The sequence below is a fragment of the Bufo bufo genome, chromosome 1 (genome assembly GCF_905171765.1).
Source record: "Bufo bufo chromosome 1, aBufBuf1.1, whole genome shotgun sequence".
In the NCBI taxonomy this organism is placed as follows: domain Eukaryota; kingdom Metazoa; phylum Chordata; class Amphibia; order Anura; family Bufonidae; genus Bufo; species Bufo bufo.
In genome coordinates this window covers 609897913-609922588 of record NC_053389.1, presented here as the reverse complement: position 1 = coordinate 609922588, position 24676 = coordinate 609897913, and the positions used below count along the sequence as shown (strand labels likewise).

General features: G+C 44.4%; 1 protein-coding gene across 3 annotated transcripts in view; it reads left to right on the top strand.

Moving 5' to 3' along the window:
• The window catches only part of USP3 (ubiquitin specific peptidase 3), a 52602-nt gene extending 37109 nt beyond the window's left edge, over positions 1–15493 (top strand). For 2 of the 3 annotated variants that reach the window (XM_040413656.1, XM_040413657.1), the window contains exons 13-15: positions 8316–8429; positions 9706–9773; positions 12087–13399. In XM_040413656.1, coding sequence (XP_040269590.1) covers positions 8316–8429; positions 9706–9773; positions 12087–12252 — 348 coding nt within the window. In that variant the 3' untranslated portion in view covers positions 12253–13399. Of the gene's footprint in view, positions 1–8315; positions 8430–9705; positions 9774–12086; positions 13400–15479 lie in introns of those variants that run through there. The other variant, XR_005775562.1, reaches the window with a different exon arrangement.
• Positions 15494–24676: the final 9183 nt, after the last annotated feature.

Below are 24676 nucleotides of genomic sequence, written 5' to 3'. Positions count from 1 at the left end.
ACATATATTAGTTTAGGCACACTCATTCAGGGACCGCGGGGATCAGAAACTGCAAAAAGCGCAGCAAACCGCAGGTCTGAATTGACCTGCGGTTTGTTGCGATCGCCGACATGGGGGGGTCATGGGACCCCCCCGGGCATGTAGCCGAGGTGCCTGCTCAATGATTTGAGCAGGCACCTTGTTCCGATCACAGCCGGCCGGGCGGCAGTGATCAGAAATACGCAGGGCGTACATGTACGCCCTGTGTCCTTAAGTACCAGGGCACAAGGGCGTACCTGTACGCCCTATGTCGTTAAGGGGGAAAAAATTGCTTCCGACTCCATTCAGGCAATCAGAATAACTCCCTGGATCAATGACCCATCTCTAGTAGCTATAATCTGTAATATTATTACACTCCAGAAATACATCCAGGCCCCTATTCAACTTATTTTTTTTGTGAATTCACCATCACCACCTCCTCAGGCAGAGAGTTCCATAGTCTCACTGCTCTTACCGTAAAGAATCCTCTTCTATGTTTGTGTACAAACCTGCTTTCCTCCAGACGCAGAGGATGTCCCCTCGTCACATTCACAGTCCTGGGGATAAATAGATGATGGGAGAGATCTCTGTACTGAGCCCTGATATATTTATACATAGTAATTAGATCTCCCCTCAGTTGTCTTTTTTTCTAAAGAATAACCCTAATGTTGATTATCTTTCAGGGTACTGTAGTCCCGTCCCCCATTCCAGTTATTACTTTAGTTGCCCTCCTCTGAACCCTCTCCAGCTCTGCTATGTCTGCCTTGTTCACAGGAACCCAGACCTGTACACAGTACTCCATGTGTTTTTCCTTAAATATATATTTTTAAATATTATATCCATCATCTAATGGCACAAAAGAGAGGTCTAAGGTGTCCCGTGAAAAATAATATCCTATACATGTAGGCGGGCTCAGAAATGAACCAATTATTTGCCGTTAGACCGACCCATTGCTACAACTGAAAACTGGCCTGGTAAGGAAGGGGGATAAACACTCTGGTAATGAAGTGGGTAAAGAGCCTCTGTCGGCAGGATCAACCCTATTAAACCAAACATACAGCCTGGTAGGGTTGATCATGGTGATTTTTCTTTTCCTTCTGTAACACGTGTTACAAAAGCAGTGCTTTAAGGATTCATCCCTACCCCCTGGTGCTCCAATGTGCTCATTAGCATGTGATTAAAAATGTAGAGATCTCTGCAGCTGTTTAACATACAGACAAAAGAAAGGCATTGTTCTAATCAGCATGATGAACCCAACTGGCAGTATGGTTGATTTTAATAGGGTTGATCATGTTGACAGAGGCTCTTTAAATCCATTCTGTGCTCTGCAATCCCATTTATTTGTCATGCCAAATATAGGCTCAAGGCAGTCAAAATATTTAATGACGCCAATTATAAAACTACATGTGATCTGGGCTGGTTGTCAAAAACAATTTTTATTTTTTTGTTTTTTCCTACTTGCCTTTCCAAGAACCAAAGCTAACAGTGATTCCAAATATATATTCTTGATTGACAGGGCTATATATTGTCATCTCACCTCAATCAAAAAGGAGAGAAAGACGCTTGGAAGCAGGAGGAGCAATGGTGCACAGAATGGCTTGGTCCCACCCTCAGTACATGTAACTGCTTATTTGCATAAGCAGTACTCCCCCCCCCCCCCCCCCCCCCCAGAATTAAAGGGGTTGGCCACCCTAAGTATCATAAATCCAAAGTGCCCCAGACAATAGCCAAAACCATGAAGTATTTCTATCATGTGACATGTACTGGCTATATATCATTCTTCTAACCTGTTCACCATGACATGCCTCCCTGGAGGAGCTCCTCAGACCCGCTGTGTGCAAAGTGAAAGTAAAAATCCCAGCATGCATTGCAGCAAGCATCTTCAGAGGAGCAGTCACATGACATCCTCGCCCACCTCTGTTTCCATAGAGACAAGAGCCCCTCAGATAATATCAATAACTGCTGTACAGACATAGCAATAGAAAGAATGCCCCAGTCCCAAGCAGTAAAGAGAGGTCACTACCCAACACACACAGGAATGTGATACTAATGTATCACACATATGTTGCTGGGGGGAAGGGGGTACCCTGTTCATAAATTTGCTGTGGGACCCAGTCATTTCTAGATGCGCCACCGGATAGAAGCCATGAACAGAATGAATAGAGAGGGAGATTTATCATTTCCCTTGTTCCTGAAAAGTGGTATTAGAAAGTTGCAAACTATGTGTTTAAAGGGAGTCTGTCACCTCCATATGGCCATATACAGCGCTTACATTGCCCTATAGCACACCTATACATGAATGTAATGGTTTTGCCCCGTTCGCCGGAGCATGCGCAGTAGTTAAAGCGATGCCGTGCCAACAATGGGCATCGCAGTGCGCATGCTCCAGCCCGGCGAGGCAGTGCGCAGGCGCGGGATCTCGGCCGGACCTTAGGATGATGCAAGGGAATAGGAGGGCGGGCGTATGCAGAGGCTGGGGCGGGGGAACAATGAAAAAAGGCAGGGCAGCCTGGGCACCAACACCGTGAACGCCGCCCCTGGGCACTTGCGAGTGCTCATTTGCATATCAATCAAAGTTCGTTTTTCCAGCTTCTGCAAGTGTAAAGACAAAGACACCATAACATTCATGTATAGATGTGCTGTAGGGCAATGTAAGCGCTGTATATGGCCATATGGAGGTGAGACTGCCTTTAAAGGCTTAGAAGAAAGGCAGCTCTCACCTGCTTCACTTGTTAGGAGCACGGGTATAGCCTGGACACGGCCGTGGATAGACTGAAGAAAAAGGTGCAAGATCCGGCTCCATATAACAAGTAGTCCTTTATTTCATGTGGTATAAAAATCCAAATGGATGCAAGGTAAACGTTCTACGTGTTTTGGACCATGTTATGCCGGTCCTTACTCATGACATGAGTAAGGACTGGAAAAACGTGGTCCGAAACGTGTGGACCGTTTACCTTGCATCTGTTTGGATTTTTATACCGCATGAAATAAAGGACTACTTGTTATATGGAGCCGGATCTTGCACCTTTTTCTTCAAACTATGTGTTTGTGCCTTTTTAACTACACCCTTAAAAAAAAAAGGGGGGGGGGGCGCGTGACAATGGCAGGAAGGGGGCGTGGCCAGTCGCCCCAACAAATTTATGTTCATTTTTGCCAGGTTTGGGGCACGGATTGTCGGAGGAGGGAGGGCCTGTTGAGCGGTGGACAGACCTTTGTTGAACAAGAACTCTGATGAATAAATTTGTACTAATCGATCTGCTCACATAGGTAGGAACCTCCTGTCTATCATCACATAACTAACTCCCAGCTGACGGCCTATCAATCATCTCTGCATCTATGAATATATGAATACCCTTCACCATGGGAAAAAAGTGGAAACTAGTGTAGTCAAACATCGCTATATACAATGTACAGGGGGTCACACATCACTATATAGCAGGGATGCTCAACCTGCAGCCCTCCAGCTGTTAAAACTACAACTCCCATTATGCTCGGCTGTAAGCTGATAGCTATAGGCAGTCCGGGCATGCTGGGAGTTGTAGTTTTGCAACAGCTGGAGGGCCGCAGGTTGAGCATCCCTGCTATATACAGTATAAGGGGGTCTCACATCTCTGTATACAGTATATGGGGGGGAGGGGGGTCATGTATCTCTATATACAGTGATTGGGGGGTGTCACACAGTGTGCTGTCTGCATCCGCATTTCTGGTCCGCGGCTCCTGAAAAAAAATAGAACATGTTCTATTCTTGTCTGGACAAGAATAGGCACTTCTATAGGGGGGTGCCGGCCTGGTGTATTGCGGTTTCGCAATACACTACGGACGTGTGAATGGACCCTAAGGCATTCTCACATCTCTGTATACAGTATAAGGGGTCTCCATATATCACTGTATACAGGGGGTCACACATCTTTTCATACAGTATGCTGTCTGTGATAAGAACACAGAGCAGAGGGGCCATAAACCAGACAGACACTGGGATTGCTCACAGTTTGTGGTCCACGGCGCTTCCCTGGCTCTGCTACATCCCTACATACAGCAGGATCCTCTCAGTACAGGGGAAACGGAGGGGGCAGAGCCTGCAGTCAGATCAGCCATCACAGCTTCTCCTCAGTCTCCCTTCCTCCTGCAGATTTCCTTTATTTTAGCTCTGCAGAGCCAGGAGAGGCAGAAAGCACCTCTGATACAAGCAGGGTGCTTTTAGGACCTAGACAGCAGCACACTCCTTCAGGCATGGACGAAGTAGCTCCTCCAGGCAGCTGTGAGCGCAGTACAGGAGGGGTCGTGGCTGCCAATAGCAGGAAAACCAGGCACATCTGCTTAAAGCAGTTGTCCGGGTTCAGAGCTGAACCCGGACATACCTCAATTTTTACCCCGGCAGCCCCCCTGACTTGAGCATCGGAGCAGTTCATGTTCCGATGCTCTCCTTTGCCCTGCGCTAAATTGCGCAGGGCAAAGGCATTTTTAGGAGATCTGGTGACGTACCGGGGCTCTCCATGGGGCTGCCAGGAAGCCCGGTGACTTCACTGGCACTGATGGGCGGCATTTAGCGATGCCCTAACCAGTAAAACGGCTAGGGCAGTGCTAAAGCCCGCCCATCAGAGCCGGTGACGTCACCGAACACACTGCCGGGCGGAAGCTTCCGCCCAGCAGTGTGTTATGATAAACAAAAGAGCCCGTGCCCTGCATGAGATGCTCCGATAATGGCCTCAGGGGTGCTGCCTGGATGAAAATAAGGGTATGTTCAGAGCTGAACCCGGACAACCCATTTAAGGCTACTTTCGAACCTATGTTTAGTGCGGATCAGTCTTGTATCTGCACAGACGGATCCACACCGATAATGCTAACGCTTGTATCTGTTCAGAATTGATCCGTTTGCATTACTCTTTAAAAAAAAAAAAAGTCTAAGTCAAAACGGATCTGTCCTGACTTACATTGAAAGTCAATGGGGGACAAATCCGTTTTTAATTGCACCATATTGTGTCAGTGAAAACGGATCCTTCCCCATTGACTTACATTGTAAGTCAGGACTGATCAGTTTGGCTCCGCATCGTCAGGCGGACACCAAACGCTGCAAGCTGCGTTTTGGTGACTGCCTCAAAAGCGGAACGGAGACCAAACGCAGCCAAACTGATACATTCTGAACGGACCCTTATCCATTCATAATGCATTGGGGCTGAACTGATCCGTTTTGGGCCGCTTGTGAGAGCCCTGAAACGGATCTCACAAGCGGACCCAGAAACGCCAGTGTGAAAGTACCCTTAAGAAGATATTAGTAAGTGTAGTATCTCCCTACTTTCTGTTCAGTTTTAATAAGTGCTAACAGAGTGGCCAACCCCTTTAAAGGGAACCTGTCATCAACTTTATGCTGACCTCACTGAGGGCAGTATAAAATAGTGACAGAAATGCTGATGTCAGTGGTGTGTCATTTATGAGCTAATAGTAAGTGGTTGCTGAGAACCAGCATCATAATCATTGCAGCTCAGGCCTTGAAAAGAGTCCAATCTACCTGAGAAGAGTCCTGGTTATCCATGAATTCCTGCTCTCCTGCCCACCTGCTGATGACTGACAGGCTTCTACCTAGTTTTCTCCCTTTCTCTCTAGGAGAGAACTGCCAATCATCAGCAGACGGGTGAGAGAGCAGGAGATTAGGAATAACCATGACTCTTCTCAGGTAGATTTGACTCTTTTTTTTTTTTTTTTTTAAGGCCTGAGCTCTAATGTTTATGATGCTGGTTCTCGGCAACCACTTACTATTAGCTCATGAGTGACACACCGCTGACATCAGCATTTCTGTCACTATTTTATGCTGCCCTCAATGAGGTCAGCATAAAGTTGATGACGGGTTTTAAGTAATGGATCGATAAGTGAAAGATATCCTTACATTTAGCTGAGCTAGCTCTACAAGCCTGGTGTACCAGTGAATTTCCTGGTGACACTACTAAGGGCCTTATATCTTAGCTATATAGGCATATTATAGATCTCTCCTCCTCTTCTACTACCATTAAGGCAAGGGTCCAATGGGAGAGGGATCTTGGTGCATTGTCCCAGGAACAATGGACAGATATTTTGGCCCTCACTCCCTCTCTGACGGTTAGTGAATCTCAGCGACTATCACAATTATATCTCATACATCGAGTATATAGAACTCCACAATTTCTCTTCAGAATTGGAGTGCGTTCAGACTCAAAATGTCCCAGATGTGGGGATGAGGACGCGACATTGCTCCATATGATTTGGGACTGTGCACGATTGCGATCCTACTGGGAGGATGTTGGACATATAACAATGGCAACTCAGATACGTCTACCTATTGACCCCAGGGTTTGTATACTGGGGATACTGGACTCTCCAGGACTGGGAGACAGGAACTCCCTTTGTATTTATACACTCCTGTTCCAAGCTAGGGTACTAATAGCTAAACACTGGATACGAGAGACCCCTCCCACAAAACAAGAGTTCATTAATAGGATGAATATAATTTTGAGATTAGAAAAGGGAGTATACGCTAAGGGCTCTTTCACACCTGCGTTCTTGTCTTCCGGCATAGAGTTCTGTCGTCGGGGCTCTATGCAAGAAGAATCCTGATCAGTTTTATCCTAATGCATTCTGAATGGAGTGAAATCCGTTCAGGATGCATCAGGATGTCTTCAGTTCCGGAACGGAACGTTTTTTGGCCGGAGAAAATACCGCAGCATGCTGCGCTTTTTGCTCCGGCCAAAAATCCTGAAGACTTGCCGCAAGGCCGGATCCGGAATTAATGCCCATTGAAAGGCATTGATCCGGATCCGGCCTTAAGCTAAACGTCGTTTCGGCGCATTGCCGCATCCGACGTTTAGCTTTTTCTGAATGGTTACCATGGCTGCCGGGACGCTAAAGTCCTGTCAGCCATGGTAAAGTGTAGCGGGGAGCGGGGGAGCAGCATACTTACCGTCCGTGCGGCTCCCGGGGCGCTTCAGAGTGACGTCAGGGCGCCCCAAGCGCATGGATCACGTGATCGCATGGACACGTCATCCATGCGCATGGGGCGCTCTGACGTCATTCTGGAGCGCCCGTGGAGCCGCACGGACTGTAAGTATACCGCTCCCCGCTCCTACTATGGCAACCAGGACTTTAATAGCGTCCTGGCTGCCATAGTAACACTGAAAGCATTTTGAAGACGGATCCGTCTTCAAATGCTTTCAGTACACTTGCGTTTTTCCGCATCCGGCGTGTAATTCCGGCAAGTGGAGTACACGCCGGATCCGGACAGCGCAAGTGTGAAAGAGGCCTAAACGAAAAATGTCCAAATAAGTTTCTATCGTTATGGCAGGGGTGGGTTGAGTCAGCACAGCTAGCGTTCCAGGCATTAGTTCAAGAATGTATACAGGGACAAATGTCCTCCTTACACTCCCTCTCCAGGGGAAACGTACAGTTACTGTATAATGTTCAAAAGGCTGGCCTATTGTAGATGGACGGAACTGTCTTGGCGTCCAATTGTATAACTACTCTTACACATACTGGTACGGATGTCTCTCTGCTCAAGTTGATGTTATTGTGTTATTTTATACAAGGTTCAACGTTCAACTACCTAAATGCTGCAATATTCATATAGATTTTGATTTACCATAAATTGTCATGGGTGTCTGCGTACACCAATGTTTTTGTAAGTTGATATACTTATGACCGACTATACAAAAAAACTACGGACTCCTTGATGATATTCATGTCATAATGTTTATTTCAATAAAAAATAAACTGATTTAAAAAGAATTTCCTGGTGACAGACTCTGATCCCAGACACAGATCAGCTCATGAGTCGGCACCATGTCAAAGACCAGACTTCTGCCTTACATTCATGGCGGAAGTGCAGAGGGGTCAAAGGGAATCTGTCACCATGAAAAGCAATGCAAGTTACAGGCAGCATGTTGCTGAGCAGACTGATCTAGCACTTTATAAGAAAAGATTCTGTAAAACTTTTACTTCATTCATTTAAATTCCTGCTCATACAAGGAGACGGTCCTATCACTGATTGACAGTCTTCCCTATGTCACAAAAGGGGAAACAGAGCATTACATGGCCATTGAAACCAATGAGTCTTTTATGTAATTCATGAATGTGCCAGATCCTGAGAGAAAGAGAGAGAGACAATGCTCTTTGAGACCTTCATGAATTGGCCAAAGAAAATGGCCACGAACTACAACCCCCCTTGATTAACACCAATTGCTCTACTAGGGTATTTAACAATAGCTTTTTATAACTAGGCAACCCCTTTACATTGTTTGTGACCACGTGACTCACGTTGCTTCCTGTATCTGCAGGTGCTTTGCTTGCATTTGAAAAGATTTCATTGGACTGCATACCTTAGAAACAAGGTGGACACATACGTAGAGTTTCCACTACAAGGATTGGACATGAAGTGCTTTTTATTGGAGGTAATGCATGTCATGTTTAATCATCTCCTACTGGCTCCTTCTATCCGTATGAGACAATTATATTAATAACTGATAATGTAGATAAACATGCAGAGGGTCATTGTTATGGGCAGTGAGTGTGGACCCAACCAACTAGGCTAGTCCTGAGGGATTCAGGCCTCTGGCCTTCACTGCAGGGGAGTCACTAGGCTGATACCTCTTGGAATAGTCCTGGTGTGGTTGGCTGCTGACCTACTGAGGGATCAGGCAATACACGTCGTCGGGAAATAGTTCAGGGCAACGAGAGTACATGCAAATCCACGAAACAGTTCAGAGGGCAGGGCAGGCAACTCGGGGTCAGTACGGTGAAGAAGACACAATAAGGTCAGACATCAGAGAGTCAGGATCCAGGGAACAGATAAAAGTTGGTACACAGACAGACAAACGGAATAGAGCTCTATTACAGGCTCCAGCAAGCTAGAGAGGCCTAGAAAGATCTATAGATATCTGTTGCTAAGAAACAGCCCAGTATATATAGGAGCAGCTGATGAGCACTTGGAAACAGCCTGGCAGCAGCTCACAGAGCAAGAGAAGGTTAACCCTTGCAGTACTGCAACTGAGGAGAGATACATTGAACAATAGCGCTAATTCACATAAACGGGACAGTGGCGGCCATGAACCGCCATTGTAACACTCATGTTTACAATGTAAGGCTTCCTTCAAACCTTTTATTGGGCTTCTGAAAAAAACCTTAAAGGGGTTGTTTCACTTCAGTATCCATATTGCTTCCTTTGCTGGCTGGATTCATTTTTCCATCACATTATACACTGCTCATTTCCAAGGTTACAGGCCACCCTTCAGTCCATCAGTGGTGGCCGTGCTTGCACACCATAGGAAACAGCATCAGCCTCTCTGGTGGCCGGGACCATGGGAGCGCACATAGGCTAGTGTTTTTTTCCTATATTGTGCAAGCACGGCCACCACTGATGGATTGCAGGGTGGTCTGTAACCATGGAAACGAGCAGTGTAAAATGTGATGGAAAAATGAATCCAGCCAGCAAAGGAGGCAATATGGATAATAATATATTAGTAAGTGGCTTGTATTAAGTTTCTCTACATGATAAATGCCACTTACTGAAGTGAGACAGCCCCTTTAAGCATGCAGTGTTTTGAAAAAAAACAACACTATTTTGACTTGCAGCAGACAAAGGTCTGCAGCATATTTTTGCCATAAAAACACCAGTTGCAGACGCTGTGTGTAACCATCCTAAAAGATGTTTTTGTCGTCTTTTCTCAGCCAGAAAATATGGGCCCAGAAAGTTGCCTTTATGATCTAGCAGCTGTTGTTGTTCATCATGGTTCAGGGTGAGTACACTGAGTTGTTCGTCCTTGTGTCTTCAGTTGTCAGTGCAGAGACAGAGCACATTTGTTGTTTCGGGTTTACGTTGAGGTTGTCTGACAGCTGTTTCTTCCAGCATGTCTTAGGCCTTCTGTTCTACAGTATATTGTACTATTTCATAGCTTTAAAAAATTCAAGCACATGAACATGAAGTGTTCTGGTTGTTTCTTCATTTCCCTGGCTCTAAGGACCAGAAGGTGGTAACGGAATACGAGACTCCAGTCAGAACAGATTCAGGCAGCTGTTTTATTCTCAGCACAACTAATACATGTCATTAGGTAGCATGTAAGATGACCTAAACAATTGTCTTTGTGACTGCCTTTGATTCCAAAATACTTTATTTCTGAGTTTTGACTAGTCTGTTTTAGAATGATTTTAAATTACTTTGCAGGCTCTTGATATTGATGACCTGTCTTTAGGGTAGGTCATTAATATCCAATCGGTCTGACACGTTGTACCCCTTTGATCAGCTTGTCCCAACAGCCTCTGGCGCTGGAATTAGCCGTTTGAATAGAGCTGTACTTCCTGTTCCATTCAAAGTTTAGCGGCCGTGCCAAGTTACTGCAGCTCAGCTCCCATTCACTTCAGAGGGAGCTGAGCTGCAGTAAACCAGCACGGCCACTAAACTTTGAATGGATCTGTTCTTCCTGCTCCATTTAAGAGCCAGTGTCAGAGGGTGTAGGGATAGGTGGGTTTGAGGGGTGTCTGATCCCCATCAATTGGATATTAAAGGGCTTGTGCAATCAGCATATACTGATGACCTGACCTCACAATAGGTCATCAATATCTGATTGGTGTGGGTCTAACTCCCAGCACCCCCACCTATCAGCTGTTTGAAGAGGAGGCGGCACTCGTGCAAGTACAGCTTCCTCTTCCAGATTACACTGCGCGTCGTCTCTGAAGTCTCGGCGGCAGAGTGTCGTTACAAGTGCTCGGCCCATTCAAGTGATTGGAACAAGCGCTTGTAATAACACCTCACCTCTGAGATGACGCGCAGTGTAATCTTTAAGAGGATGTGGCACTAGCACGAGCGCCGCCTCTCATTCAAACAGCTGAACGGCCGGGGTGCAGGGAATTGGACCTCCACCATTCAGATACTGATAGGTCATCAATATGTACTGGCTGCACAACCACTTTTTAATGACCTATCAAGAGCATGGAAAACTTCTTTCATTTGTGCATCTTAAGGGTACAGCCACATGGTCAGGTTTCCTGATGTAGTTTTGGAAGTCAAAATTGGGAGCGAATCACAAAAGGAGAGAGAGTGTAAATGACAGAATGGACTTCTTCTCTTTTTTTTAAAATTTACTCCTGGTTTTGGCTTTCAAAACTGCACCAAGAAACCTGAAGATGAGGATGTACCCTAAAAAGGGTTCTCCCACGATTGACACTTATAACCAATCCATTGTATAGCGGAGAAGTGTCTGGTCTGTGAGAGTAAGGCCATTGGGACCCCTACTGATCACAATAATGGGGGACCCTTTTTCCTATTCAAAGTCTATTGAACAGAAGGTAATAGCTTAGTAGGTTTCTGCACACAGTTTTGGAAGCCAAAATCAGGAGTGGCTCATAAAAGGAGAGAAAGTAAAAAGAACAGATGCAGCTTCTACTGGTTTTGGCTTCTAAAACTGCATGCAGAAACCTGACCGTGTGGCTGTACCCTTATAATATATAAATCCTTTATTAACTGCCTCTACATGCTGACAGCTGATTGACCTGTAATATGACTGCTACTGGGAATTTGACAGGTCAAAGCATTCACTGAAGTGTCACACTTTAGATTATTGTTTTAAAGAAAATGTGAGGGGGGGGCTTGGCAAAAGGGGGCAGGGCCTCCACTGCCTGGCACATTACTAAACTAGCTATAGGCTGGCATACATTTCAGTTTCAGGTGCATGGACAGCACAATATGCACCTCTTAATACATTTCATACCTTACGAGTGGCATAGCATCTTTACTAATAACGCTTTCAAGTATTTATAGCATTATGCCAATTTTATACTATAAATGATGATGTTAGGGCTTACTAATCTAACCTTCTTACACTGTATTTTGAAGTAAGCACTACACTTTTCTGTCAATATACTCTTCTTTACATTCTTATGCTACTTTTTCTTCTAGATTTTATGCTATTTAAAAAAAAAATAATAATTGAAGTAATATTGCTTTTGTCTAAATATTGGATGAATCTTTGTGACTGTTGTGTTATTTGTATTTTAAATAATACAATTTAAAGGAACATGTATTCACCATTTTGTCTTTCTTTGTTCTTGGGCAGTGTTGGCTCTGGTCACTACACAGCCTATGCAACCCATGAAGGACGCTGGTTTCATTTCAACGACGGTACAGTGATCCTAACTGAAGAGGAGACTGTGATGAAAGCAAAAGCCTACATTTTGTTCTATGTGGAGCGTCCAGTCCCGGCCTCTCCAGAAAAACTTTGAATACCTCTTTTCATTCCCTGAAACTTCACATATGCCCATCCCTCCACTAATACTTGATTTCGGAAAAAAAAAAATGTGTTTTCATTCATGCACTTTCACAGCTCTTTGTCTGGCTGTCATTGATGGAATAAGTTGTACTGACAGAACTTGATCGCCCCCTATGCTGCCAAAGAGGCCTGCAGTTCTCGCATTACAATGTAGATGTCCTCAAAAACAGTGATGTAAGATGCAATCACTATATGCACCGACATTTCAGTTAGGTAAAAAAAAAAAACGTTCTTTTGTAATCACATAAAATCTTGTAGATGTTTGAGTAGTAAATTTGTTCCAAATCTTAGCTGTCCTTGCTGGTCCTTAGCAAGGCCCCAGAAGTTTCTTCTTTGGGGAAAAAAATTACATAGATACATAAACTTTTTAAAATGACTTTTAATAAATAGCTAGTAACCCTACATTTAAAGTTTACAGAGGACTTGTCACCTCTCCTATATGGCTGTCTTAGGTAATAATTGGATATCCATGAAATATAAATTTGAAGCATCTTTTCTAAGAACTTTTTATTGTGCCGTTCTAGAAATTTATGACTGAATTGACAACTAGGTGTTACCATCTGGAGGTGTCTTTATCAGTCTGACATTGTCCCATCCGTGCTGACAGTGTGAGATTGTGCAGGGACACACTCCTTTGACGAGAAATTGTAATACCCAGCTGGCAATTTTTTATGTATTTGCGACGAATAATAGGAACAGCACAAGAATTAGGTGCTCCAGACTTCTTCTTTCATGAGATATACAAGTATTTACTGAAATAAATACTTGTATATACGACGTACTATATGATTAGCTTGTGAGCTTTTCTCCTGCTGACTCGAACTCTTAGGGTATGTTCACACGGCTAAAATCTGCCACTGATTCAGCAGTGGAAAACACCCACAACCAAAACTTCACCAACAGTTTTCCTTTTCACTTTAAAGTTAGAATCACCACCTTGTGCACAGTGTAAAATGGTAGAGGATCTTTCAGTAGCTGATTTGAGAAGCGACATGTTACTGCTTGGAAAATTTCATAGAAGTCAATGGGAAAGCAGGGAAACCTCAACCAATTACTCTTCTAATACTCCTGTAAAAACTCCTCTAAAACCTCCACCAAATTATATACAGTCAAGACCACTTGAAAAATGGCAAAAAAATCATATTTTACATTGTTGGATCTTAACAAGGTTCCAAGTAGAGCTTCAACATGCAACAAGAAGAAATGAGAGTGAGACAAAACATTTTTTGAGCATTCAATTTAATGAAAACAACGATTAAACTGAAACAGGCTGTTTTTCAGCTGATCAAAAGTTTAGGACCACATGCCTTTTAAAAGGCCAAATCTGTGCAAAGATGTGGATTCATTGTCATTTTCTATCAGGTAGTCACGCGTTGCGATGGCAAAGGCAAAAAAACTCTCCCTTTTTGAACGTGGTCGGGTTGTTGAACTGCATAAGCAGGGTCTCTCACAGCGCGCCATCGCTGCTGAGGTGGGACGCAGTAAGACAGTCATTTGGAATTTCTTAAATGATCCTGAGGGTTATGGAACAAAAAAGTCAAGTGGAAGACCCCAAAAAATTTCACCAGCACTAAGCCGGAGGATCCAATTGGCTGTCCGTCAAGACACTGGACGATCCTCGACCCAAATTAAGGCCCTTACTGGTGCTGACTGCAGCCCCATAACCATCAGACGGCATCTGAGACTAAAGGGCTTCAAAAACAAAAAACGTCTTCAAAGACCTCGTCTCCTTGAACGCCACAGAACTGCTCGTTTGGACTTTGCAAGAGAGCACCAAACATGGGACTTTCAAAGGTGGAAGAAAGTTTTATTCTCTGATGTGAAAAAATTTAACCTTGATGGTCCTGATGGTTTCCAATGTTACTGGCATGACAAGCAGATCCCACCTGAGATGTTTTCTACCCGCCACAGTGGAGGGGGTGCCATAATGGTCTGGGGTGCTTTTTCCTTCAGTGGAACAATGGAGCTTCAGGAAGTGCAGGGGCGTCAAACGGCCGCTGGCTATGTCCAGATGTTGCAGAGAGCATTCCTCATGACTGAGGGCCCTCGTCTGTGTGGTAATGACTGGGTTTTTCAACAGGACAACGCTACAGTACACAATGCCCGCAGGACAAGGGACTTCTTCTAGGAGAATAACATCACTCTTTTGGCCCATCCTGCGTGTTCCCCTGATCTAAATCCAATTGAGAACCTTTGGGGATAGATGGCAAGGGAAGTTTACAAAAATAGACAACAGTTCCAGACAGTAGATGGCCTTCGTGCGGCCGTCTTTACCACTTGGAGAAATGTTCCCAATCACCTCATGGAAACGCTTGCATCAAGCATGCCGAAACTAATTTTTGAAGTGATCAACAATAACGGCAGAGCTACTCATTACTGAGTTCATGTTTGGAAGTTGGATTTCTGTTTTGGGGGTTTAGTTTTGTTTTTTTGGAGGTGTGGTCCTAAACTTTTGATCAGCTGTAAAACAGCATTTTTCAGTTTATTCGTTGTTTTTATTAAATTGAATGCTCAAAAAATGTTTTGTCTCGCTCCCATTTCTTCTTGTTGCATGTTGAAGCTCTACTTCGAACCTTGTTAAGATCCAGCTATGCTAAATATGATTTTTTGCCATTTTTCAAGTGGTCTTAAACTTTTGATCAGGACTGTATCTGCCAGCAAAAATTACCTGTTACTGATATTTCTGCCTCAGATTTTGCCGTGTGAACTTAGCCTTAAATAATCAAGAGCAGTCTGGCTTTGTAGTTTGGACCCCTCACCCGTATGCATCCTAATGGCTACTGTGAGGGGCAGTCCAAACTACAAAGCCTGACTGCTCCACAGCAACCAATTACAATCTGTAGAAGATCAGACTGCAGGAAAGAAAAGCTCAAAGTAATGAAAGTGTATTACTGATTTCAGGTTGGACAGAATGGAATCTGCAATAGAAAATATTGTAATAATGTTAAGCTAGCATGATTTGTAGGCGTCCTCACCAACCCAAGGTTATACACTTTACGTATACAGTGTTCCCTTGATGGTCGTCAGATCTTCAGATCTGTAACTTACTAGTTGGTTGTATAGAACACAGTCCTACCTACTTTTATGATGATTCTATCTGTCAGCTTCTGCTGCAGATTAGGTTAGTCTATCTGCTTATCAGGGGTTTAACTAACGATTCCGGAGGTGCCTTTCCTTTAGGCTACATTCACACGACCGTGAAAAAAAACTGCTGTTAAAAAGGCGAAATAGTCTGTTTTTAATGGACATTTTTTCCACTGATGCCTTTCTGAGAAACAGACATTTTAAAACAGTCCCCTGCAATTGTATAGGGCCGTCGGTCATTGGAAACGGACACAATAGAACGTGTTCTATTTTTTTTACATCAGTTATTCACTGGCCATCCAAAAAAAAAACTGCTGTGAGAATGACCCCATAGACTACCATTGTGATGTCTGTTACAAAAAAAAAAGTCACATTTTGTTTTCACTCGTGTAAATGTAGCCTTAAGGTGCCTGAACCATAGGTCTGATCTTCATTTACCTTGCCCTGTAAATGTCTTTATTCACATTCATTTGAATGATTTTTTTACTTTAAAATGGCGTCCATTTCATTCTATTTGAAAACTACCATCACATTCCTGTTATTGAGCTTTTCAATTCTAGATGGTAGATTGTTAATTGAAGAATCATGCTGTTTTGTTCAGCAGTCGATATAAAACTTCATACAGCAACATTTCTATCTCTGGTCTTATCTTTTGCTATATTATTATTATTATTTTTTTTTTGCGTCCTTTTGTGATAGTGGTTTATCCGCACCTGAAAATCCTAGTCATGCATAGGTTATTACATATATACTATATTAGCTAATTTTCAAGAGTGTCCCACATAACTGAGCTGTATGGTATCTAGAAAGAGGTTAGTACTGGAAGTGAGCGAATTTCATGTTATGAAATTCGTTCACGCTTTTGTACTATGTTACCATGTTTGGTGGTAAAAGCAGAATTGCGTTATGGATTCTGTTACCACGGACCATAATGCAATTCTAGGACGGAATGCATAACAGAATGCCTTTAGAGGTATATTCATTCCGTCATAATAGAAGACTATGGCCTCCATAACGGATCCGTCCAGTTTCCGTTATGTAGGAGAGGACTCCCCTGCATAACAGAAACGGAACGGATCCGTTTTGCAACCCTTAGACTTTTATTATGACTGAATGAATAACGGAATACCTCTAAAGGCATTCTGTTATGCATTCCGTCCTAGAATTGCGTTATGGTCCGTGGTAACGGAATCCATTACGCAATTCTGCTTTTACCACCAAACAAAGCGTGAACGAATTTCATAACATGAAATTCGCTCATCTCTAGTTATTACACACATTTACATTGCTTGTTGTGTACAGGAGCACCCATTGAGTAAACTTTACTCTGTACATTAGAACATCTGGAATCAGCTGCCAATCCAATCTGTACCGCATCTGCACTTGCTTGCGGATGCTTGCGATTTTCACGCAGCCCCATTCACTTCAATGGGGCCTGCGTTGCGTGATAAACGCACAATATAGAGCATGCTGCGATTTTCACACAACGCATAAGTGATGCGTGAAAATCACAGCTCATGTGCACAGCCCCATAGAAATGAATGGGTCCAGATTCAGTGCGGGTGCAATGCGTTCACCTCCCACATTGCACCCGCGCGGAATACTCGCCCGTGTGAAAGGGGCCTAAAGGTACCTCCAGGAGATGAGCACTTCTAGAAGTAGCTAGAAGCTACATAAATGGCTGGAAGCAACTTATTTCTCTCTTCCTATTTAGCTGCACCAGTTGCAGATATTTCTGTGTCTATCCCAACGTCCGAAGTCTTTTTGCATAAAACTTTGTTTCAATACTGTTCGAAGTGAACGCTCCGTACAGTATTAAGACTGTATTTGATGCCCTCTCTGTGTCAGCACTTTAAGGGCTGGATAGATTTTCAGTTGCCGGATATGACCGGTAGGATACTGCAGCATTGGTTGGGCAGTCGGGACCTTATGTGTATACTGGAGGGAGCGGGCATGCATGTGGGGAGGGAGAAGGTCCTGCTTATTGAGCTTATGAAGAAGGTATGGGCGAAAGTTAAGCAGCTTAGAGGTGTGGGTGGAGTTGGAGAGCTGTCCCCAATATGGAACAACAACTTATTGCCAGAGTTCACGTCCCTGTCAGGACTTCGGAACTGGGAATCTCATGAGGTGATGAGGATAGGTCAACTGCTGGAGGGTGACGTGTTCAAATCGTTTCAGGGGCTGCAGCAAGAATTTAAGGTCCCCAAGGTTTAGTTCTATCAGTATCTACAATTGAGGCACGGCTATGAAGTCACGGTGAGGAAAGGATGTGTCATAGCCAGGATGGATGTGGTACATAAACTTATTCTGCAGAAAGGGGGGAAGAGAGGATTGATATCGCAGGTGTATACTCTGTTACTGGACAAGTTTTTAGCTGGGTTCCCTCTGACGTGGATGATGAAATGGGAGGGCGATTTGGGGGCCATTTCTAAAGAACAGTGGGAGGATATATTGGAGGCAGTTCCCAAAGTGTCCTTAAGTGAGCAGGGTAAATTGTCACAACTCTTCATCATCCACAGAGTATACAAAACGCTGGTATTCTTACGGAGGGTTGGTGTTAGACACGATGACAAGTGTTTAGAGGAGGGAGCGGACCTGTTGCATATGCTTTGGTCTTGTCCGGTGATAGGTAGATACTGGGAGGAAGTGCTGACCCTGATTAATAATAACTTGGCGTTGGGATTGCAAAAGGACCCCAAGTTATGTGTGTTGGGCTATGTGTCAGAGATTGGTGGGAGTGAGATGGTTAAGGTGGCGGTGGGAAGGCTGCTATATGTGGCCAGGAAATTGGTGGCACAGCGGTGGATCCAGGGGAGTCCGCCAACAGTGGGTGAATTCGTGCGGAAAGTGAATGACATGTTGACCTATGGAAAGAAGTGTGTTTGTGAAGAGAGATTGTCCTCAGAAATTTGAGAAATTGTGGAATGAATGGTTGTCGCATACCCATATTGTGATATAGGATAGGACAGAGGTATTCGTGCTCCTGTTAATAGGGGGGGAGGGGGGGTTAGGCATATGTTTTGTGTCTACAATTTGTAGTATCTGCTCTTGATTGCGTACATTGTATACTGCTAAGATTGCTTTGTCATTTGATGTTGTCTTCTGATAATGTATCTTTTTACATTCAATATAATTATAGAAGAGACAATGTACTGTCAGGAAAGTTTATTATACTTGATTAATAAAAATGATTTGATTCAAGAATGTATTGGCTCCTATGAGCCGAAGTTATTACTTCGAAGTCTCGCGAGACTTTGCGTAATTTCATAAATTGATTTCTACTGTAAAAAAACATTTCCCGAACTCTGGTTCGGCTCCTAGGTACCACTTACAACCGAACCAGAGTTCGGGAAATGTTTTTTTTTACAGTAGAAATCAATTTATGAAGTCTCGCGAGACTTTGCGAAGTAATAACTTCGGCTCATAGGAGCCAATACATTCTAATACTGTACGGAGCGCTTACTCCGTACAGTATTGAAACAAAGTTTTATGCGAATCAACTTCGGATGTTTCATCTGAAGTCCATTCGCTCATCCCTAATTTTAATCTGCCCAAGCTAATAATGGTCCTGCATTAACAAATGCACAAGTCATGTAGCTTTAAAAGGGTTCTCCAGTCTCTCAGTACTGATGGCCTATCAGTACCAGTTATCAATATCCGTTTTTATTTTTAAGCAGGCGCCAAAAACCAAGCACTGGAGGGAGCAGGAAGAAGGCTCTGTCCACTGTGTAGTGGCCGTGCTGGTGTACTGCAGCTCAGATCTCGCTTGAATCAGATGATTGATCTTGATTTTAGATTTAGGCTACTTTCACACTTGTGGCAGGACGGATCCGACAGGCTGTTCACCATGTCGGATCCGTCCTTCCGCTATTTCGCCATGCCGCCGCTCCGTCCCCATTGACTAAAATGGGGACGGGGGCGGAGCTCTGGCGCAGCACGGCGGTGCACAGCGAAAGGCCGCCGGACTAAAAGTCCTGCATGTCCGACTTTTTAGTCCGGCGGCTGTCGCCGTGCTGCGCCGGAGCTCCGCCCCCGTCCCCATTATAGTCAATGGGGATGGAGCGGCGGCACGGCGAAATAGCGGAAGGACGGATCCGACATGGTGAACAGCCTGTCGGATCCGTCTTGCTGCAAGTGTGAAAGTATCCTAAACTGAGAAAAATGTATCCATATAGATTTAAAGGGTTTCTGTCATCAGAAATAACGTTATGTAGCTGTCGGCTTCCTCACTGCGCTGAAGGAAGGAATCCGGCAGCTGGAACGCGTCCTTCACTCACTGCGCCTGTGCTGAATACTAAAAGGTACGGCGCAGACGCGGGATTTACAGGACACTGAGGAGAAGTCGAAAGTCAATCAATTGGACCTGGGCGTGCCAAAGGGTGTGTACACCAAGCCTCTATGTGCTGAAGCAACGCCCCACTAGCGTCTAGAAGCTCATTAGCATATTATACAAGTCTTTATTTTAAGAGAACGGCGGCAGGCGGGGAGTTATAAAGCATACGGTTATGTACGGCTGATATTAGCACATCGCTGTCAGCCAGCTACATAACAGTATTTCTCATGACAGAAACCCTTTAAAGGGGTTATCCACTACAAACTATTTATCACCCTTCTACAGTCTTGATCTGTGATGGCTAACCTCCGGCACTCCAGCTGTGGTAAAACTACAACTCCCAAGATGCCCCCTTGTTTGGCTGTTCTGAGAACTCCATAAAAATGAATGGAGCATGCTGGGAGTCGTAGTTTCACCACAGCTGGAGTGCCGGAGGTTAGCAATGACTGGTCTAGATGATTTGTTGGTATTTTATTTTTTAAGTCTGTTAATACCATACATACTGGAAGCATTCTATGTACATGTGTACTGTTAATCATTACAGTTGTACACAAATGATGGCAGTGCTGATGTCACACTATATATTGGTGTACATCATTTTACAAGACAAAGTCCTGCTGCATGTTACAGGTATGAATAAAAGGGGTGGCTGAGTTGAAAGGTTTTATAGGTAAACTGCAGGCAGGCTCCTAAAACAACTTAGAGTACCTTTCATGGGTCCAGGCATTATAAACGAAGTATCCGGCTACATAGAAGAGTGCAAGGATCTAACTGCACTTACTATTTTTCTGGGTGCCGCTCCGTTCGCCCACTTTGGCCCCCATTGTATTCTCCTGTCTGGTATGCTAATTAATAGCATCTGAGCAATGGGAAGGAGAGGCAGTCTTTCTCTATGGGTGTCTCCTTCTCCCTGACTGTCACAGCCAGGGAGAAAAAAAAGCTCACCTTCTCCCTGGCTGTGACTCTCTCTCCGCTGCGATTGGACAGCTCTACAGCCAGGGAGAAGGAGATACCTACGGAGAAAGACTCAGTCTCCTCCCCATTGCCCCAATGCTATTAATTAGCATACTAGGCGGGAGAATACAATGAGGGCCACAGCGGGCGAACGGAGCGGAGCCCAGAAAAATAGTAAGTGCAGTTAGATCCCTGCACTATCCCCTACGTAGCCTGATACTTAGTTTATAATGTCTGGACCCATGAAAGGTCCTCTTTAAAGGGGTTTTCTGAGATTTTAATATTGACAACCTATGCTGATGATCAATCATCAATATCAGATCGGTGGACTCCGACACCCCCACTGGTCAACTGTTTGATGAGGCCACGGCACCTCCTCACAGGTTACTAAACAAAGCAAAATCCATCTGATAGCAGCTGTATTTGGTATTGCAGCCCAGGCCCATTCACCTGAATAGAACTGAGCTGCGCCTATGTTATGTGACGTCACTGGCCTAGGAAGAGGGTGGAGCACTACAGTCTCTTTAAATAGCTGATGGTCAGAGTGGCCACGAGTCAGATCCGCAACGATGTGATGTTGATGACCTATCTTGAGGATAGGCCATCATTATCAAAATTAGGGCAACCCATTTAAATTTTCCTTCCTGAGCCTCCTCCAATCCAGCACCACCACTCTGTCCTCTCAGTCCGGCTGCAGTATGGACCTCTTGTATATTGTGCAGCCAATCACTGGTTTTAGCAGTGTATGGCATGCGACCACTGAGGACAGTGATTGGCGGCAGCCCAGGGAATAGGAAAGAGTGGTTGCACTGGAACAGAGGGAGTACCAGAAGGTGAACTTAAAGGGATTGTTTCACTTCAGCAAATGGCATTTATTATGTAGAAAAACAGTATAGGAAAAAGTTCTGGACTGTTTGGCGGCTGTGAACGTGGGAGTGTGCACAGGAGCTTTTTCCTATAGTGTGCAAGAACGGCCACCACTGCTGGACAGGGTGGTCGTAACCATGGAAACAAGCAGTATATAATGCAATGGAAAAATGAATCAAGCCAGCAAAGGAGGAAATAACAATGCATTAGTAAGTGCCTTGTATTAACTTTGTCTACATGATAAATGCTGAAGTGAGACAACCCCTTTAAGTTGTTACACTGGGCTGTAACTATCAAATGTTGTGTTCACTTAAACTTTCTTCACCTAATATAAAATTGGGTTGTCAGGTCAATAAAATATTCTACTGATGCAGTCTTTGATGCTGAAAACAATAATGGAGGAAAAAAAGAGAAAGTAACTTCCCCTCACTTTGTGATCCACTCTTGACGTTGGCTTCAAAAACTGCTTCAAAACAACATTTGAAAGCACCCTGCCGGTCCCCACACATGAATATAGCACTGGCATTTTTATAATCTAAAAAACACCAGAATAACTGCTTGGGGTTTGTTTGTTTGTTTTTTGTGGCCACCTGTGGTTTTGCCACATTTTTTGTGGCAGTTGTTCTGGTGTTTTTGCATATAATGTCTTACCACTAGCATTTTTTTAATGGAGTGTTTCCCTATAGAGAAGGCGATGTGAAAATGCCTGAAAAAAATGCCAAGGGCTCCAGCATGCTGCGCTTTGGAAAAGACAAAAAAATAGCACAAAATAAAAATAAAACACTAGTGGCAAAAAATACTTGCGTGTCCTGTGTTTCATATTTCCTTATCCACCACGACGGCTACCATGGAGAGATGACCCTTGACCTCTATAGGGGCAGGGACACAGAGTTTAAAAGGCCACCACCCACTCTCACCCTCCAGTGTTTTTCCTGTCCCTATGGAGCACCTACACAGAGCACCTCCATCAGGAGGTATCGTTAGGATGGTTATGGGTACCTGTATACACCTGAAGAAATCATCCTGAACTCCCTCTGCCCTCCTGCGGTTCATTCCAATGCTGGGCAGAGGTGGAGCAACGGGAGGGAACTCGTCCTCGGCTTGGAGGCCTGCTTTCACTCCACAGAGAACCCGGGGTCTTCCTTCTCTTCCATATGAGGAAGCTGACCGCAAATCCAGCGCTGCACGCCGGCTTCACTATTGCTGCTGGCCGTGCGCTTGGATACTTCCGGGTGGGGACGGAGCTAGATGACAGTGGAGCGCGCGCATGGATTACGTCAGACGCTGCTTGGCCTGATAGAAAGCGGCACTTTAAAATTATGCGGCCTCCACTGTGAGTCCTGCCTGTTGGAGAACATGTCTACACCGGACACCCCAGCAAGCACCATGGTTCAGGCGGAACCCCCCCTCGGCCACTCCAACTGTGAGTTACCCTGTGGGGGACATGAAACAAATGTATCCTATCTTTTATATGCAAATATTGGGCTAAAGTATAGCTGCTCCTCTTTTATAGGGAGCAAAGATCAAAGCCAGAAACACAAGATGTGGTACTTGTGCTAAAAGGCTGCAGGAAGGTTATACAAAAAAAAACTCTGCCAGCCATGTATTAATGCCCTAGTGAAAGAGGAACAGCCGTCCATCCTAACGGAGGTTAAATCGATGATACAAAGTGAAATCAAATCTTCGCTAGCCTCTCTTAAATCTGTTTCCGTACCTCCGCCCAAAAAAACCAAAAATTTCAATTCCATCCTCCTCTGATGTCGAGGACATGGACTTGGGCCCTTCCGAACCTAGACCAATTGATGGTGATGACAGTCTGTCGGAAGGTGAAATTGTTGAGGATGATAGAAAATTTTTCTTCTCATCCGCGGAAATTGACGACCTTTTGGCAGCTGTACGGTCTACTATGGGCATAGAGGACGTCCAGAAACCTAAATCTGTTCAGGACGAAATGTTCGGAGGGGCTCAGAGCAAAAAGATCTAAAGTTTTCCCTGTGGACGAGAACATTAGAGATATGATCTTAGACGAATGGAGTGATCCTGAAAAAAGACTAGGAGTCTCCAGGGAATTTAAACAAAGGTTACTGTTTGACCCAACAGAAACAAAAATATATAATGAGACACCAAAAATCGACGTACAAGTCGCCAAAGTGGTAAAAAAGACTTCCTTACCATTCAAGGACTACTCTCAATTGTCTGATCCTATGGAAAGGAAAGCCGATGCCCTGCTACCCAAATGTTGGGAGGCTTCTATGTATGGTATCAAGACCAACATTACCGCCACATCTGTCGCCAGAACTATGTATATCTGGCTAAATGAGCTTGAAAACCACATAAAATATAAAACCCCTAGGGAGGAAATTTTAGGTTAAATTCCTTTTACTGAGGTCTGCCACTAGCTTTTTAGCGGACGCCTCCGCAGAATCCGTCCGTTTTGCTGCCAAGGATGCAGCTCTATCTAACGCTGCATGTCGCGCCTGGGGAGGAGACAGAACATCTAAAGCAAAAATCTGCTCTATTGCCTTCTCCGGCGAATATGTGTTTGGTCCTGTGTTGGACACAATACTGGAAAAGGCAGCAGACACAAAAAAGGTTTTTCCTGAAGAGAAGAAAAACCCTTTCGTCCCTATTCCTCCCAGTCTAAATCATTTAGAGGCAAAGGTAAAACGGGTCGGTGGAGTTATCCAAAAGGGGGCAAAGGCAGAGGGTTCCTCCTCAACCCACAGAATAAACAAACCGACAAATAATGAAAATAATGACGCCAAAGTAGGGGGCAGATTGAGGAAATTTCTGTTACCTTGGCAGGTAGTGACCCAGAATCCTTGGGTCATAAACTTAATCCAGAACGGATATTGTATAGAGCTTTCCTCAATCCCCCCCAAGAAGGTTTCAGTTAACTTCTCACAACCCCAAAACATTGCAAAAAATCTGGCAGGGAGTCCTAGATTTAATATCAGCAGGCGTGATAACGTAGGTCCCCACCCCAGAAAGAGGGAGGGGGTTTTACTCAAGATTATTTCTGGTCCAGAAGTCAGACGGATCCTCCCGTACTATAATAAATTTAAAAGGGTTAAATCAACACCTATTATACTGGAAATTCAAAATGGAGTCCATTTCCTCCATTATTCAACTATTAAAA